The sequence below is a fragment of the Astatotilapia calliptera genome, chromosome 8 (genome assembly GCF_964374335.1).
Source record: "Astatotilapia calliptera chromosome 8, fAstCal68.1, whole genome shotgun sequence".
Classification (NCBI taxonomy): domain Eukaryota; kingdom Metazoa; phylum Chordata; class Actinopteri; order Cichliformes; family Cichlidae; genus Astatotilapia; species Astatotilapia calliptera.
The window spans coordinates 10952617-10971205 of record NC_137429.1 but is presented as its reverse complement, the minus strand read 5'-3'; the positions used below and the strand labels follow the sequence as shown (position 1 = coordinate 10971205).

The following is an 18589-nucleotide window of genomic DNA, read 5'->3' as shown; positions in this document are numbered from 1 at the left end:
TCCAGCTTTATACATTGGATCTAACTTTGCGATTTTCATCTTATCTGAAAATAATCCACTTTGTAATGACAGATTACAAATGTAGGTAAATGGTTTCACAATACATCCAATAATATCTTTAATTAAGTCCATATCAATGCCATCACAGTCATTTGGTTTCTTGGAGTTAAAGGATGTAACTACATCCATAATTTCCTCTTCATCTACTCCCCTCATAAACATTGAGTTTGCTACATTGATAGTTTTAGGAGGGTGCCCAGATTTTACAATTTCTTTAGCCAAGCTAGGACCAACATCAAGAAAAAAGTCATTAAAACAATTTGCGATTCGTTTTATGTCACTAGTCGTTGTATTTTGTATTTGAAAGTTATTTGGATATTCCAATCCTTTAGATCCTTTATTTACAATATTATTTAGTACTGTACAACACAAGGTTGGTCAAGACGTCGTTTACAATATTATGTGCTTTTATTTTGAAGGACGTCGGTAGGAAATGGCACGCGGAAGAATATGAGGAAGTTAATATCCAACATGGCTGCAAACAGAGTACAATTGTAAGTAGTAGAAGCTAGGTTGTGAAGCTGCTCTTTCGTAGCCCATGGCAACTGAGGAGGCCGTGAGTGTCAGCAGGGCTTCGGCCTGTCTGTGTGTCCTCTGCGGGCTACCCGCTGCTGGGAAGTCCACCCTGGCCCGCCGGATTCTCAGTACCGCCGCACAGCATGGATGGAGAGCCACTGTGGTGCCATACGATGACCTGATCCCAGAGCAAGCTTTTCGAACCAAAGTGGTCGAGGATGGTGTTAACCTGCAAGAAATGGTAAGGACATGATTCAAATGTAATGTGAACCAACCATCCTGCGTAATATTATCTATAGTAGGGCATTATGACTATTAGAGAACGCAATCAAAATAGTACAGCTTTACATTAAATAACATAGTTTGGTGCTAATTAACAGAAAAGGTAAAAATAAAAATAAAAAATTTAGCTCTTTGACAGCACTAAGTTAGGTCAATGTACCCATCCATGTAAGTAAATTGCATGTGTTCAGTGCTTGAAGATTAGAGGTTAGATTTGTTTTGGGGTCTTTTGGCTAATTCAGGTAACTCTCACTACACTTTTCCATCAAATGTTTTACCCTTTCCCAGTTTAGGAAAGGGTAAAACATTGACATAGATAAAACATCAGATAGTTTAGGCCATGGTAAATTTTAGCACTTGCATCATAGGATATTTGAGGATAAGTATTTTGTCCAAGGACACTTCATCATATACAGTCCAGGAGCTGGGGATTGACCCAACATTAGTAAACAACCTGCTGTAAGTCTTGAGCCAACATAAACAACAAGCTTCTTAATTTCCCTGTAATGTTACCTTCTGCTACACGATATGTGACTGTATTAATTATTCAAAGTACTTTTATTCTGCAGCAGATTGTTTTTAAAATCCATATTGTCTCCATACATCATAAGTAGCTTGAGTATGTCCTAGTAATTTTAGAACTGATTCTCCTCTCTAGCACACTGAATGGAAGTCACACAGACAAGCTGTGTTGTACTGTATTGAGCAGTTCTTGCAGAAGTCAGAAATACTGCCAGAGGCACCAAGCAGCTCTGGGATCAGTGTTGCTGCCTGGGAACAGTGCACTCAAGGTCTGATGGGGCCTAAAGGTCTGAAGCCACCTCTCGTCTTCCTACTGGACGACAACTTCTACTATCCAAGTATGAGATATGAAGTTTGTCAGCTTGCAAGGAAGTGTAAGACCCCTCTTATCAACTGAATATGCCACTTAACGTATGCGGCTCTTCAAATATTAGGTTAACGTCTTCTGATGTTGCAGATTCGCTGGGTTTCTGCCAGGTCTACCTACAGTGTGATTTAGAATCATGCATCAGCAGAAACCAGAGCAGGTCTCAGCCCGTTCCCACTGAGGTGATACTGGAGATGATGAAGCGGTTGGAGTCTCCGAATCCTCAGAAGAACTCATGGGAGATTAACAGCATTACACTTAACAGCACAGGAACTGTGTCCAAATCTGACATGTAAGGCAGCAGAAAGAGCAGCCATAAAGATTAATTACCAAAGTCAATTCATAAGTCAGGCTTTAATTTGTTGCCTCTGTGTTCTCCTATGTGGCTTATCCTCAGCCAGAGGGTGATGGAGTTGATCTCCTCTGCACTAAATAACCCACTAAGCCTGGGAGAAGACAACAAAGAACAAAAGGTGCGTCACTGTAGAGTAAACTTGAGACACATGCTAGTGATGTAGCTACAGAAGCAGATCATTTCTATCATTTCTAAAGGTTTAACGTATGAAATAACGCATCGTCAAGAGTCCTCAAATCAACAGTACCTAATCAGAGGGGGCCAACCTCAAGCATGACCCCCCCTTTAAAACAGCCCACAGACCCTAAGGAGTGAGACTGTTTATAAGTGGGTTGTCAGTTGAGTAAAATAGATTTTTGTCTATCTCAGTGGTAAAGAAAGTGACCCAGAGCCTCTTCCATGTAACTCTGAAAGTTTTAACCGTCAGCTATCTTGGAACATCATTACACCAAGCTACCGTTAAGGGGATGGATGAGGGATGGGAAAGGAGACAGAGAAGGAAAAAAATGAAGGGGAGGGGTTAAGATATAACAATTATTACCATCATCATCAACATGCAATAATAATAACAATGACTCATTATTAACACATACTGTTTAAAAAAAAAACAACTCACTCATGATCATAAACAACAGTACTAGCAGGTAGTCTTGTCTTGATATTACATAGTAATAACAGGTCCCTTAATACTACATATTATAAGTGGAAAATTAGAAATATATTAAAAGGACGGTTTTGCACTGAGATAAGAATGCATCATTAGTAGTGGAAATACAAGAAGCCAGAGAAATACCATCATGCATAACTGATTTTTTTTTTAATCTATGTTGCTGTTTTCATATATACATTGGTATTGGCTTAAGACATGCACCTGCACATATATCATCATCTATTTTGCAGGATGCTGATCGTCTGAAATGTGCCAATAGTGTTGTCCACCAGGCTGACCAGGCCTGTCGACGCCTCATCTCTGAAGCCATGAAGACTGCCAGAGGTCAGCTTTGGATAATATTTATTATTTCAAGTTTACCAGAGCATGCTGCCACTTGAAGCCTAGCTAAATGATCAACTCGTCTTTCCCTAATTTTAGAGAATAAAGTACCTCCTGAACGCATGAGGTCTTTGGCTGCTCAGCTGAGTGAATCCAAAGCAACGTTTCTTCATAACCTGGGGAAACATTTCCTCCATGAAGTGCCATTTATCCAAGGAGAAGAAATCAACGTAGAGCATGCAGCGAAGAGAGCAGCTGAAATTTTTAATGATGACTTGAAAGAAATCTTGTCTAGAATCATGAATGACAAATAAGCTTGACTGAATAGCCAATGTACTGTATTTTATTAAATGTAAGAATTTAAAAATGCTTTTTTAAAATTATTTTTCTGCTACTAAGTGAAACACTCGTAAATGGTTGTAATGTAATAACTTGGTTATTACAACTGTGAATGAAATGTTTATTTTTTAAAATAAATTCTCCTCAACTGATTTCAGATGTCTACGTGACTTCTCTCCTGATATGGTACAGTGGTGTAATTAAGAGTATCATTATTACATTTTCTGCCCATACTAACATTATCATGTACAAACAAGTTAATGTGTCCAAGATTTGCACAAACGAAAAGCCACTAACATTAGTTCACATTACATGTAACATAATGGGGGTTATATGGGATCTATAGAGCTTAGAAAGAAAAGCGTCTGGACTTCTTTAAGTTTCTTGAAGATGTTTCACCTCTCATCCAAGAAGCTTCTTCAGTTCTAGGGTCAAATGGTGGAGAGTCCCAGATTTTAAGCCCTGTGGGAGTGTCCCTCCAAGAGGGACAATGGACCCCCTTTTGATCCTCTACCTAATCATACGAGCCAAGGTGTGAAAACGGGTGTAGGTCACAATCAGCCATGGTTTCATGTAAGCTCATTGTGAAACCCTATCATGTGATTTCCTGAGGTCAGATGGCCCAGAATGTGAATGGGCGTTGCGGCGTCTGGGAAGGGAACTCAAACTGGATTATAGATGGCAGACAGCTGGCATCATAAACCACCCCAGGTTATATGGGATCTTTAATATGGCTCAGCATTGGCTAATATACAGACAGTAAGTGGCTACAATTAATTTTAAAGTTGTATGTACACAAAGTTACTTGAGACAGTATATAAATATTTTTTAAAAAGGGATATAATACAACTGTAAAAAACAAAACAAAAAAAACCTACTAATTGTAGTCTCTGAGGTTACATATAAATAAATATTAGAACTACAACTCCCACTGAGGAATGTGTCTGGCTAATTTAACCATGATTGAGACTTTGGTGTATAATTATTAGGCATACAAGCAATTTACAAATGGTGGTGAGAATGGCACCTCGACGGCTCCACTGTGAATACAAAGCTGGTTGAGCTTGAAATGTTTGGTGCTTAATACTGCTTTGGTGTTGTATTTTTTTTTAAAAAGCCCCACACCCAACAGCCACAACATTAAAACCACCCTCATAATATTGAATTGGGCCCCACCTTCCTGCTGGAAAACAGAGATCTAAGCATTCACAGTGTGGACACAGCACCTTTGGGATGTTGGCAGCAGGGTGATTCACTGTGGGGCTTGTTATGGGTGTGCTAATATGTGCCACGTGAGTGCTACACATTGTGCCACATGCAAAATCTTCCCATCTGAACACTGGCAAATGAACTGGTACTTGTATAGCTGCAAGACTTCATTCACCCAATCACACCACACATTCACACAGCACTTTGTAACATTCTCACGTACACTCCAACTGATACTTTGGGGGCAGTTTGAGGGTTCAGTAGCTTACCCAAGGATACTTTGAGGATCAACCAACCAACCTTCCAGTTAGTAGACAGGCCACAGAAGCCCATTTCATTGCACTGTAACTAGATAATCACTGTTATTCATTTTGCCTGTCAGTGGTTTCAATGTTCTGGCTGATCAGTGTATATAGCTGCCTTTATAAATGTGATTACTCAACAGGCTGAATGAAATCCTAATGACTCACTCCAAAGTGATGAAACACTGCAAATCCCATCCCAGTCTAATGCCAAACCCAATAAGTTGCATGAGCAAAGGAGTACAGATATCACAAGGCATTAACTAACTCTCACAACAAACTATGATGTGTTGTAAAGTGTCATTTGTGGTTTTGTACGTTCACAACTAATACGACAAGCCCAAAGTAGGGATCAAGGTAGAAAAGCAGTAAGGCAACAGTATAGTGCAGATGTAGAAGTGTAAAATGAAAAAACAACTTAAAACATGAAATGTTAAACAGTCTCACTATGTTTAGTTGCTAAATATAACCAATATAATAAAAACAAGGGCTCCATATAAGTCTGTGCTGTCAGGAATCACTTTTTATGTTGGCCACGGGCAAAATGGCAGGCAAAATCGTATTTGTCTGCGCATTTATGCCCACAGCTGTTGCACTGGAATGGATGTTCATAGCCGTGGCAGCCCATGTGAATAGTGTAGAGGATATTGTCAGAAAAGTGAATATCACAATGTTGGCAATTATACACGACCTGCTGGTCCGGTATAGTCAGGGCAGGGGCGGGTGTGCCCGACTGGCTGTTGCTAACACACGCAGTCAGAGCGTTCATGTTGTTCTCAAAGCCAAGGCTCAGAGCAGGACTACAGTTCTCGTGGCGTGAGGTGGGAGATTCTTTTTTAAGTGATGATATCTGCACTCCATTTGAGCACATTGCAACCTGTTCACTGGAGACATTATGTATTAGGATGGGCTTCTCATCTTTTATTGACTCCCTGTCTGGGGACACGGGAGTCTGAGACTCAGGGTGGAGCTCAGCCAACTGACCGGCTAGTGTAGACACCTGGTCGAGTGGGTTTTTAAAAGTCAAACCATTAGCACTCCTGTTGCGACTTTCCTTCTCATCTACCCTGGGAGCGTTCTTATACTCGCTGCTGTTTAAATGGTGGATTTTGTGAGACAAGTCAGTCAGAAAATCCGATTTTGGCATCATCACAGAGGCCGGGTTGAGATTGATCAGGAGGCGCCGCCCGAACCCCAGCGAAGCTGTCCTCTTCTGCAAAGCGCTCAGCATTCTCTTGTTGGAGAAAGGAGAGCGTGCCACCCTGGTGGGCAAAAGCTTGTGGCGGCGTCGCCGATGGTGTGACAGGTTGCTGCGGTCACTGCATCGGAAGGCGCAGAGGTCACACTTGTAGGGCTTCTCTCCTGTGTGTGAGCGCATGTGGGCTTCCAAGTGACGCTCATACGCAGATGCAAATGGGCACAGCTGACAGCGGTGAGGCTTTTCTCCTGGGCAAGGAAATAATTGCAGTTATAACTCTGATATTAACCAGCATATTTTACTGTGATGGTTTGCACAGAGGTAGGGAAGTGTCTATTAGACAAGGTTTAGACAAGGTGAAGCTTTTCAGTATTTCACTTTATCAGCTGTATATTGGGAATATTTACATGGTGGGAACGCTGACCTGTGTGGATGCGGATATGCTCTATTAAGCGAGCCATGCCCTTGTTTGCATAGCTGCAGTAGCTGCATTTATACTTTCCATCGCAGGTCCTCTCCAGGCCATCCATCTGCACATCTGACCCATCCTCCACAGACAGTCTCACCTCCACAGACGGGGGGTCCAGACCATTTTGCTCGCACCTTGGGGCAACTACAAACAAACACAGCATGACTTCAACATATGATTTTTCTTAGAAAACACGTAAATCAGTTGTTTGTATATTAGTGTGCTTCCTTCTCACCGGCTTGAAACGACTCCGCTGTCTCTTTTTCACCACACACGGAGCCTGAAATCATGTTGACATGCTGGGTTTGCTGGGTCAGGTATTCTTGAAATTCCTTTACAAAATCCACGGGCTCGGTCTTTATCTCCTCCATGTTCCTTCTCGTGTGCTGAGCCTGAAGAAAAAGATTCAAATGTGATGGCGATGTACTACAAGTCTGCTTTGGTATTCTGACAGCAGCTAACCTACTGCTGCTAGCGTTCTTAATGACTAGCCTACTGCTTTTAGCAGCAGCGCTAACATTACCTAGATTTAAGCTCTTGTATTTTAAATTTTAACACCCAAATTAAGCACAATCGTTACTGTGGTCCATATTTTGCCGTAACAACTCTAACAAACGCTTTTTCTTCGAGCTAACAGCAGAGTTGGGACAGTTTATCATCTCATGCTGTTACCTGGCGAACATGCGATCGCTTCCGTTTTTTCTGATATGTTAGCGGCCACCCAAACGCAACTGTTGCCTTCTCTATTATCGGAAAAACATAGCCTATGTTTATTTTCGTATGGGGCTGTCGTTCTCTTTCTCCCTCTCACTCTATCTATAATATATAACTGGTTGTCATTAATATATATTTATATATATATGTTTATTATATTTTTTAATATGTATAAATCTGACTGCGTGAACCACACGGATCACACACAGAGATCTGAATACGCGCACATGGGTTTCAGTACGCACAAACAGATGGAAACACACGCACATTCTCACAAGTCTTCAACAATGGCCCTATATTTTTGCACAGGACACATATATGACACTGACATAAGTTTGTATATTTCGTTTGATTTCTTAATTTAATAAGTACATACAAAAAGTTAAAAATTCACAACATTAACAGGACAGACAGTGAAGCACTTGCCATTTATGTTTTTTTCTCCACTCCTGCTCATAACGATAATCCCACAAGGACATGTTAATGATTAATGTATTGCCATTAAAGTCTCCTACATAGTGTAACTTCTCGTGTCTGACTCTTACAGGAGGTCACTGAAGGCAGAAATAGAAATGAGCCCTCTGGTGGACGTACGCTGCTGAACGTTTCATAACAAACATCATGGCTATCCCGTTGGTCAGGATTTTCTCAAAGGTTATACAGAATATTTAGGTCATTATTATTTGCATTTGAAGAGTTTCTGCGCTCATTTGAATATCTTTTCTACGGTATAACCCTTTTTTATCATTGAATTTTGTAACCTCTCTGGCTCTTGCCTACGTGACGTTTTTAGCTAACTGATGCTAATATTTGCTAAAGCTCAAACTAGTTTCATCCCAAAATAGTTTCAACACTCAATCCTCAAACAGTGGTCAACCGTGCCCGAGATTACTGCGTAATGCTCAGTCACACTGTGTGTTCATTACTAATTATTTTCTAAGCGATGTTACATATTTCTACTGCTGTTTGTTTTTCAGTCTTTCAAACAACTCTCTCGTCCATGGGGGGCATGCCAGGCAGGATGGAGGAGCACTTCCTCCAGATCTGTCCCAGATGTGGCTTCACACCATCCCGCCGAGGTGGTCTCCTCTTTCCCTCCACTTCAGACATACACAGAGGAGGAAGGCATGATGAGGGAAGCAGGTAAGCAGGACCTCTTGTTTCATGTTGTAGTGCACAGCTGGAGACAGGGTTTCTTAAAACGCTAAATATCTGCATTGCTGCTTGACAGTGAAAAAATATGCACAGGAGCGCATCTTCCCACTTGTGTCACAAATGGATGAGAATTCGCAGATGGATAAGGAAGTGATCAAATCCCTCTTTGAACAAGGTGTACGTAACTAATTTAATCGTGAATTAACGTATATGTCATTAAAAGTACGCCAGTGTGTCATTTTTTTCCCTTCTAGTGACTCATTTGATTTTTGCAGCTCATGGGCATTGAGATCGACCCCGAATATGGCGGGACTGGCTCCTCGTTTTTCTCCTCTATTCTGGTCATCGAGGAGCTGGCGAAGGTGGATCCCTCTGTGGCTGTACTATGTGACATCCAGAACACTCTGATCAACACGCTGTTTGTCAAACTCGGTACCCCAGCTCAGAAAGAGAAGTACCTCAATCGACTGTCAACAGACATGGTAAGCAGCTTGATAATCTGGAAGAAATAAAAACAGTGTACCGTAAATGTCGGGCTATAAGCCGCTACTTTTTGCACAAGCTTTGAACCCTGCGGCTTTTAGTCAGGTGCGGCTTTTCTATGGATTGTCCGTGATTTTTGTCATATCGTAAGACGATTTGTTTTGTGTGTTCCGCTGTTGTACGGCACTACGTTGCCTGGCGGAAGGATCGGGGTTCAAGAGTGGTATGTTAGTCACATGTCCGTCCGCCAGGCAACGTAGTGCCGTACGAAGTAGCGCGAAAAACAAACTTCAAAGTAGCGCTACGCGTTCAGCGGGAGTCATGGATGATGAGCGGCGATAAACTTGCAAGTTATGCCCAAAAAGCAAGTTATGCCCAACTCCACCGGTGGATTCTGACAGCGTGGAAAAGTGTGAAAACATCCACGATCACCAACGGATTTTGAAGGGCTGGACTGCTGCATGATGGAGAGGAGGACACCGCCACGGCCCTTCTGAGGGTGTTCGACTCTGACACTGACAATGAGGATTTCTTTGGTTTTGAAAGTGACAACGAAGGAGAGAAGAAGAGTGGATGACGAAGCCATCATGAGCCTGTTTGTATCCGACACTGGAGAAGAGGACTTTGGTGGTTTTAGTGCGGAAGAAGAGAAAGATGGTGGTGAATGACTGACTTTTCTTCTTGTTAAAGCTGTGTCACTGCACCTGAGCCTAAAAGGTAGGCCGAATCTATTGTTCTGGTGTGCTGTAGGTTATTGTTATGTACTACATGTGCAAATATGTACCCATAACTTGTTTTTCAAAATATTAATAAAAGTGATGTCTCCAAACAGCCATCTCTTTCCTGACAATTCCCTTTGTGCATATTCTCTTACATATGATAAGTCAACATTGAAACACCTGCGGCTTTTGGTCAGGTGCGGCTAATGTATGTACAAAACAGGATTTTCCCCTGATTTTAGCTTGTGCGGCTAATATTTAGGTGCGCTTTGTAGTCCGGGAAATACGGTACATCAATTCAATGTTAATGTTGTCAAGTGCAACTGATTAATGTTTTCTGATCATGCTTTCAATTCTGTTTAGTTTTATTTATTTATTTAGTGCTCACAGCAGCAGTTGAGTAAAGGAGTGGACATGGTCAGCAACAAGACTATTTAATTGAAGTGTTTAAATGATGCTTAATTGCTACTAAGGGGCCTAAAGGGTAATATGAAAATATCTCAGACAGTGATTTTACATTTTAATATTGCCAAATTTATGTGAGCCCTTATAAATTGTGGTCTCAGTTTTCTGTTCTTAGTTTATACAAGAGAAACCTGGTGTGGTCTTCTGCTGCTCCAGCTCATCTGCTTCAAGAGCACTGAAAGATGCTCTTCTCCAGGACTTGGCCATAACCAATAGTGATTAATTGCCTTTTATCATGAAATAAGCATGGCCTTCCACTGAATAAGACACCTTCGATATGCATTTATGTGTCCCTTTACTGTCACGAATTCTGGCTTTTGAGCTTGTACACTGTTGGTCTTTCTCCTCATTAGTCCAAAGATTTGCTATTTGATTCCAAAAATCATCAAAAAAAAGGAAACATTCTTTGTTTTATCATTCATCATGTGATTTGTGTTCTTTGTACTGGTTTAATCTGCTGTTAAGTCAAAGAGCTTTATTTATATATATACATATATATATGCCGTTCTTTTTTGGAAACCGTATGTGTAATTTCTCTATATTTGTTCCTTGTTTATTTGTATTTTATATTAGTATTTTTGTATTATTTATACCAGATTGGAAGCTTCTGTCTCTCTGAAGCAGAGTCGGGAAGCGATGCTTTTGCTCTGAAGACGCGTGCTGAAAAGCACAAGGACTATTATGTAATCAATGGATCCAAGATGTGGATCAGTAATGCAGAGCATGCTGGTGTTTTCCTGGTAATGGCCAATGTGGATCTCTCTGCTGTGAGTAACTGCTGATGTTTCTATTCTCAGAGTGTGCAGTATTTCTTTTTGAGCCTAGATTTTTAAGGCCCCTCTCAACAGTCGCTTCTGAGCTTATAAGCTAATAACAATATATTGATTGCGTTTTTTTCTTTATCTTGGAAATTACCAAGACATGCTGGATTTTTTTTTATCAAATTCATTTAACAAAAACATCAAGTGAAACTATACTTTATAATACCCACCCTCTATAGGTTCTATTGATGCTTTGTGGTGATTAAATGCGTTCCCCTGTGACAGAAAGGTAAATACAAAGTCATCTTTGTTTGGCAGGGATACAGAGGCATCACCTGCTTCATCGTGGACCGGGACACCGAGGGGCTAGAAATTGGCAAGAAGGAGAACAAGCTTGGACTGCGGGCCTCCTCCACCTGCCCGCTCAACTTTGACAATGTCAAGGTGCGACCATACATCATGTACGTTACCAGAGAAATGCCTGGCAAGTGCGTTAGATAGATTTTTTTTAAACTCTGCTCTCTGTTCTAGGTGCCAGAGAAGAACATTTTAGGAGAGATCGGTCATGGCTATAAGTATGCCATCGGGATGTTGAATGAGGGTAGGATTGGAATAGCAGCACAGGTAAATTAAAACACAAAATCTGCTCTGTTAAAATGTCAAATTCAGCAGGGCGGTGTTCTAACTCTGTGTGTGTTTCAGATGCTTGGATTGGCACAGGGTTGCTTTGATCACACTGTTCCTTACACCAGACAGAGGGTGCAGTTTGGAAAACGTATCTTTGACTTCCAGGTCACGATCCATATTTGGACTTTGGATTTTTTACAACACCTTGTGGTGATAAGGCTTGGTTCAATAAATTCTGATGCTGCTTTTGGTGCTCCTTATATTCCAGGGGATGCAGCACCAAATTGCCCATGTAGCAACACAGATTGAAGCCGCTCGGCTGTTGACGTACAACGCTGCTCGTCTGAAAGAAGCCGGAAGAACTTTCATTAAAGAGGCCTGCATGGCTAAATACTTCAGCGCAGAGGTGAGCTTACTGTTTTTGTGGTAGTACACTGTAGGACAGAATAAGGATATTTTTGGACCTGTTTAGGTATGTTGCCATAACGTTATTTGTGTCATGATTTCATGCAACCAATGGTAGAAGAAGTAAAAGTTGTTGCTGAGACTCTCCTGAAGCCATGGCAGTTTTTAGGTTCTGTTACATCCTATCATTTCTGTGATATCTCTGCTGCTGTCTCAGCTAGTAATTATTTTTACAAGTTCAACTCAAAAAGTCTTTTTATTTTCTCTGTCTCTTTTTATAATTTACTTTCTTCAGGTTGCCACCCTTACCACATCAAAGTGCATCGAGTGGATGGGAGGAGTAGGCTTCACTAAAGACTACCCTATTGAAAAATACTACAGAGACTGTAAAATTGGTGAGCCTAACTCGACAAACGTGCTTGGACTCTGGATCACTCTGCAAATATTGGCTTGTGTTTGTATGCTGTTAGTGAGATTGCTGCTTAAATAAGGTGTACTTAGTGTAACTGTGGCTGGAGTCCTACTGTGAAAAGAACGAAACTTGTGAGTGCTACAGGAGGGTCAGGTGTAGATGTTCGTGATTGGAGCAGAGTGGGGCGGAGAGAGAAGGCCCGATAGCAGTGGCTGTAATCGGACTCTGCTGGAATTCTCCAGTCTGACCCCTCAGAGTGCCATTATACCAGCACACAGCCAAGGAAGCTGCCATTTCAAAATGTTACTTTTCCTTTCATCACTGCCACTTTGGCTCCCGAGCTCTCTGGCTGGAGCACCGGCAGACCTAGCTCCACGCTAAGCCTCCTTGTCTCCTGCTAGTGAAAGCGGCGGATGCATGTAGTGTGCAGAGGAGTTTGACAAAATGGACTTTGTTGTGTATGGCAGGAATCTGTGCTAATGCTTTGTTTTCTCTCTTTGTGCAGGTACCATTTATGAGGGCACGACGAATATCCAGCTGTCCACTATGGCCAAGTTCATTGATAAGGAGTACAATGTTTGAAACTCTATGAGCAAAGCCTAAACGATTGTACTCTGCGATGTTACACTCCGCATTTCCCCCCCCAGTGATTATAATGGGATTGATCCAGACCATACTACTATAGATTAGTTCTCGTGCAGCAGCTCATAGTTACTGGTGTTTTGGTTACGTTTCTTCAGGTTTAGAGATAAAGCTGCTCTGGTTTAATGATGTTTATTTTGCTTTTTGTATTCAGTGAGCTTTCCATCGATTCAAATACAATGAGTAACAAACTGTATATCATTTTAAGACCTTTACAACCTTCACCCCACATTTGTTCTAGGATTATTATTAATGTAACAGTAACATAAATGATCCATACATTTGCAATGTGGGAGTTAGTTGTTGAAAGCTGATGATTAGGATTATGTTTTGGTGCCTTCGTAAGATTTGCGATTACTGAGATCAGTGATGTAAAGGTGTGTGTTCTCTCTGTATGATTCTACATCCTTTTAGGAAGTCATCTGTAAAGAATGATCTGTCAGTACTATTAAATGTGAAGTATGCTGTAGTGCAGTGTATGGTTGTTTGTATTTGCTGAGGAGTCCAGGTTAATACCAAGTTCTCTCACTAGATGGCAGCATTTTCCCGAGTGACAGCCGCTCACAGAAGCGGCAGTCAATTATCATGTCTTTTAACAGCTTGTCACCTCTAATGATATTTTATATCAATTTAATTATGCCGGTGCTTCAGATGAAAAGAGCTCGCCTTGCATAATTGACTCATTGATAATTTTGTGGGTGTGACTGATTAAATTTGCACAGGCTACATGTGCTGTGCAAAATAAGGTCTATTGTTTGAACAGCTTTTAAACTTTTAGCCAAGACTTCTTACAAATAATTATGTGGTGATATTTTTTATTACTTTTAAATAATGGAGAGGGGAAAATTAAAACAGACACGGATACTATTTGATGATTTTCATTAGTCACACCGTTTCCTAATACAGAAACTTAATGTTTTTGTAGCAGATAATTTTATATTAAAATTTGCTTTTGCTTCTTATTTCATGTATTTGTATAATACATTTGAAGAGTGAAAGGGACTGAAATGTATTTGCCCTCATAAAAAATTTAGGATTATGTGTGTGTTTCTAAACGATCAGTATAATTCTTGACACCACCACTGTATCTGTAACAAAAGCTTTGAATTTAAATATGAATTGAGTGTTATTTACTGCTGGGACTTTGCTGATAGAAGTTAGAATCAAACGTGCTAGGCTGCAGTGTAATTGCATACAAACACCTGTTCTTTAAACCTAAATTTCTGTCTTTTTTTAATCACATAAAGATAGAACAGAAAATCAAGCCTGCATTTACATCACTGATTGAGTGTACTTTGTTTGCCCCTCTGATCCACTCTGACTCGTGGACCCTCCCCCCTCTCTTTAATGAACATAATCTGATGAAAACACAGCTATTTGCTTTTCACTTTGCATCGGCAAAATGCTGCTCATCTAGCCTCTTTCTCCGCCCCCATCTTTAACACAGCTATGAGACCTCTAATTATGCAAGGATTCAAGTAGCTTTTCACAAAACACAGTGTTGTCCTCTAGAGCTGGAGAGCGCTCCACGAGCTAAAAGGACAGGCTGCATATTTGCAGGTTGAGCAAATTCAATTTGTTTGATTAGTTCTCTGCATTTGCTTCAACTTTGGTTTAAATGGTGCATCTTAAATGTTTTTAGTGTCTCTTTTTTTCTTTGCGTATGCCTATACCAAATAGACACGCAAAATGTTGATATCTCTTCCGTTTTTGGAGATATATGCTCTTAGTCTAAATAGAGATCAGAAAAGCAGTGTACTTATAAATTCATTTTCTTTCCTGGTCTTTCTTTCGTTCATCATACGCACAAATAAAATGTGACCAAACAGCTCTTATACATGTCTCTTCAGGTACACAATTGAAATTTGCTTAATTCAAGTACTAGCACTGTTGTATGTGTGACAGAAACAGGCCTATTGTCATCCTCGCGCATTAGATCACCTGCTGCCCCTGTGGGTTTGTCTGCTTTGGTACTAAGCTGATGTGAAAAGACTTTATCACGATGGTTAAACATTCAATTTGATGTCTGCCTGTAGCGCTTCCTGGCTAATAAAATTACACCGAAGTCAATGCGCTCCGGTGCAGGTGAAACGAACAGCTTTCCTGCCGAACACACGCGCGTCAGGACGCAACAGAATAGTGGCACGCCGAAATCGTGCGTCATAGTGTTCAGCGTCCGCGTTTAATGACAAAAATCATTAAATGACTAAATATTTAACAATTTTCTGAATCTTTTTGTGCGTTAAGAATAATACTTCGCCATTTTGTTATTGTATATCGTAGCTTACATTCGTGCGTAAATCCTATGCGTAATTTGTTTAATAAGGCTAAGTTGCTTGATTTCGCTGGACCATTTAATCAATGGACCATTTATTCAATTTACTGACAGGTAATTGTGGCTCGCGCACACCCCTCATAACCCTGATACATTTTCCTCTTTTATCTAATTGGTTGACAAGTGGGTGCGTACTGCTGAGCCCGAAGCCAAAACTCTCGCGCGGCCTTTTTCTTTGGAGTCCATTCTTGTCAGACCCCCACGCGGTTTCATCTCAAATCCCATTTGCTATTGTACCTGTCCAATAGCAGCGACCGAGCACGCTTTAACTCGGATGGCATTTTTATTTCATCACTACGGTCGGGAGCAAGTCTGACTCAGTGATCTCTGCGCTCTCACGCTGATCATTCTCGTGGGGGGGAAGCTGGGCACAGCTTTACGCGACTTTCTGAGTTTTCCCTCCATCTTATGCGAACTATTTTAGCTCGGACTTTAACGCCAGAGAATCCTTTAGATCTGTTTAATATCTTTTTTCAGCTTTTGATGGTGATCCCTGTCGGACAGTAAACGGTGATGGCAGACTCTGATACTCAAGAGGCTCGCCAACCTGCAAAAGACTCGCCGTTCTCCATAAAGAACCTGCTGAATATTGAAGACAAACCCACGAAGCCAAAAAGCATCCTCAGCTCGCACAAGGGGGTTTTGGAAGGCAGTTTCTTTTCTCGGCTCGGTGATTTGTCTGTTCCTCGATTTGAGCTGCCAGCACAGAGAATTGGACTATCCGCGCAATATCTGGAAAGAGCATCTACCTGGTGGTACCCCTACACGCTTGGAGCACATTTTAGGACTGGAGGTAAATTATTGTTTTGCTTTAGACGAGGGACGTATAGTGTTTTAATATTAATTCACGTTCTTCTATCGGAAAAAGCTGTGGTGTATTCAACATCGTGAATGGATACGTAAATCTTAATAAAAACGTTTTAAATACTTTAAACTCTAAATTAAACTTAATGTATCCCAACAATAAACCAATTACATAAAGGGGAAAATAGAATAGAGGTAGGATAGCTTTCACTGCAGAATTGTTTGTCGTTGAAGAATAGGTTTTAACAAAATAAAATGTTTTTCTCCAGGGTCTGAGAAGGTCAGCTTAAGAGAAGCATCACAGGCACCGGACAGGCGCTCTCCGGATCTCCAGAAAAGTGATCAAGATGCCAAAGATGAAAGCGCCGACGATGACATCGCCCTGGATGAAAGTGACTCGGAGGAGCCAAAGAAAGAAACAGACCAGGAGGACGACTGGAGGAGAAAAAACGACGAGCTGGACTCCGAGAAGAAGCCCTGTCGGAAGAAGAAGACGCGCACCGTGTTTTCCAGAAGTCAGGTCTTTCAGCTGGAGTCCACTTTCGACATTAAGCGCTACCTGAGCAGCTCAGAGAGGGCAGGCCTAGCCGCGTCTCTGCACTTAACCGAGACGCAGGTGAAAATCTGGTTCCAGAACCGGAGGAATAAGTGGAAAAGGCAGTTGGCCGCCGAGCTGGAGGCGGCCAACCTGAGCCATGCGGCGGCACAGAGGATTGTGCGGGTTCCCATACTCTACCACGAGAATGGAGCCCCAGAAACGAGCGGGGGCCCTGCTACAAACTCACCGGGCGGCCAGGCACTCCTGGCTTTCCCCCACCACATGTACTATTCTCACCCAGTCCCACTGCTGAGACCCGTTTAACATTTGTGTCATAAAGCATTGTACATATGTTTTTAAATGAGAGTGATTAACTGAAAAAAAATTGTTTTGTATATTTTGTAGATTGAACGGACACAGTTATTATTATTATTATTATTATTATTATTATTATTATTATTATTATTATTATTATTATTATTATTATTATTATTATTATTTGTAATCATGCTTTCTTCTACTAAAGTGTCCTTGAGCAAGACAGGGTCCCTTTTACAGCTCCCACGCGTGTGGGGAACAAAAGTAATGGATTTTCTGGTTATTTTCTTTTTTCTTTTTAATTATTATGATCCATTTTGGGTGCATATATTTGAACGTATTAAGTTGAACAGGGTTGGCTGTCTATATGTAATTTACAGAGATTTGTGTCAGTGTTTGAATGTGGAATTAAATATTTTAATATTTTTCAATATTGTGCAATACTGTTGGCTTTAAATTAGGCTGCCAGCCTTTGTCTCCCATAGGCCTATAGCTCACTTGGTAATAGTCAGGACAATCATGTCATTCTTAAAAGACCCCCCCCCCCCCACCCCACCACCAAAAAAACAACTGCAGATGATACAGGCATTTGTCTTTTTGACGCAGTGGTTGGCGTAATTTTAAAGCCATGAAAAAGCCAAAAAAGCCTCTGTTTTTTGTGTATGGTTTTCTTCTGATGTTGTTATTGAAATTCTGTATATTATATGGTCTCGCACTCAGTAAAAATTAATTCAAGCAAGAAATGTTTCCTTTTATATAGCCTTGGTGTGTGCAACACGAATGTTTATTCAAGTCATGTCGTTCTTGGTTTCAAACATTTGTGAGGGGTATGTTCTTAAGGGTTCTTAAGCTTCCTCTAATGCTGATCCGTGTTTTATTTTCGAGCCTATCGAAAATAAAACACGGATCAGCATTAGAGTGGCAACAATATTTATACCGATCACTTAGAAAAATAAACAACTGCATTCTAAATAATAGGAACGTTGGATGAACCAAATGTTGGGTTTCTGTGAAGCATTTAGGCCTCAGCGTCAGCTCTTTTCATCATATAATTTTTGCTTTATATAATTAAGAAAAAGTATTGCGGAAAACATGTCCTATAATTAGAAGAAGAAGAAAACTGTCACATATCCACACAAATTAGAATGTACTAGCCTAAATTACAAAATGAATCAGAAAGATTGAGAGCCGGCCTTCTTAATTTTTCATAAAGTCATCACGTTACTATATGCTTTATTTTATTATTCTTTTTTATTATTTTCCTTATTGAATAGCGCTTGAGAGCAGCTTAAACTAAAATATACCATTACATGTGCCTCAATATGGTTGATTTATGGTGGTTAATTTATGTGGTAAACTCCTAGTCAAACTTCAAAAAGCAAAAGCAAAAAGCCAAAAACAAAAAAATGGACAACAAAAAAAGGCGCATTGTACAGGTGCCTGTTTCAAAATGTGCTCACTTTTCTCTCAGCTTTTCTGCTACCTGTTTATTTAACATATGAGCTATACAACTTCATGATTTTAGAGTAAAACCACAGATAAATGCTTGCATAGATAGATAGATAGATAGATAGATAGATAGATAGATAGATAGATAGATA

General features: G+C 40.6%; 4 protein-coding genes across 6 annotated transcripts; 3 read left to right on the top strand and 1 right to left on the bottom strand.

Moving 5' to 3' along the window:
• The first annotated feature begins 470 nt into the window (after positions 1-470).
• pstk (phosphoseryl-tRNA kinase) lies at positions 471-3584 on the top strand. Its single transcript, XM_026177606.2, has 6 exons — positions 471-817; positions 1517-1754; positions 1838-2039; positions 2145-2220; positions 3003-3096; positions 3193-3584. Exons 1-6 carry the CDS (start codon positions 599-601, stop codon positions 3405-3407), a joined length of 1044 nt encoding a protein of 347 aa, XP_026033391.2. The 5' UTR covers positions 471-598; the 3' UTR covers positions 3408-3584.
• Positions 3585-4122: 538 nt separating this feature from the next.
• On the bottom strand, positions 4123-7389 carry LOC113028300 (zinc finger protein Pegasus-like). 2 transcript variants are annotated; one of them, XM_026178465.2, is made up of 4 exons: positions 7283-7389; positions 6846-7002; positions 6566-6754; positions 4123-6389 (listed from the first exon to the last, which is right to left on the bottom strand). In XM_026178465.2, exons 2-4 carry the CDS (start codon positions 6979-6981, stop codon positions 5461-5463), a joined length of 1254 nt encoding a protein of 417 aa, XP_026034250.1. In that variant the 5' UTR covers positions 6982-7002; positions 7283-7389; the 3' UTR covers positions 4123-5460. The 2 variants fall into 2 exon arrangements, with proteins under 2 accessions (XP_026034250.1, XP_026034249.1); XM_026178464.2 differs by having other exon boundaries at positions 7134-7319.
• On the top strand, positions 6701-13462 carry acadsb (acyl-CoA dehydrogenase short/branched chain). Of its 2 annotated transcripts, XM_026178461.2 has the most exons (12): positions 6701-6927; positions 7872-7978; positions 8302-8467; positions 8556-8656; positions 8755-8961; positions 10743-10913; positions 11226-11351; positions 11439-11531; positions 11610-11699; positions 11803-11940; positions 12235-12334; positions 12857-13462. In XM_026178461.2, the coding sequence occupies exons 2-12, from the start codon at positions 7946-7948 to the stop codon at positions 12931-12933; spliced, it is 1302 nt and encodes a 433-aa protein (XP_026034246.1). In that variant the 5' UTR covers positions 6701-6927; positions 7872-7945; the 3' UTR covers positions 12934-13462. The 2 variants fall into 2 exon arrangements, with proteins under 2 accessions (XP_026034246.1, XP_026034247.1); XM_026178462.2 differs by lacking the exon at positions 6701-6927 and having other exon boundaries at positions 7915-8052.
• A 1964-nt stretch (positions 13463-15426) lies between these two features.
• On the top strand, positions 15427-17731 carry hmx3b (H6 family homeobox 3b). The gene is made up of 2 exons (XM_026178466.2): positions 15427-16121; positions 16402-17731. The coding sequence occupies exons 1-2, from the start codon at positions 15842-15844 to the stop codon at positions 16992-16994; spliced, it is 873 nt and encodes a 290-aa protein (XP_026034251.1). The 5' UTR covers positions 15427-15841; the 3' UTR covers positions 16995-17731.
• Positions 17732-18589: the final 858 nt, after the last annotated feature.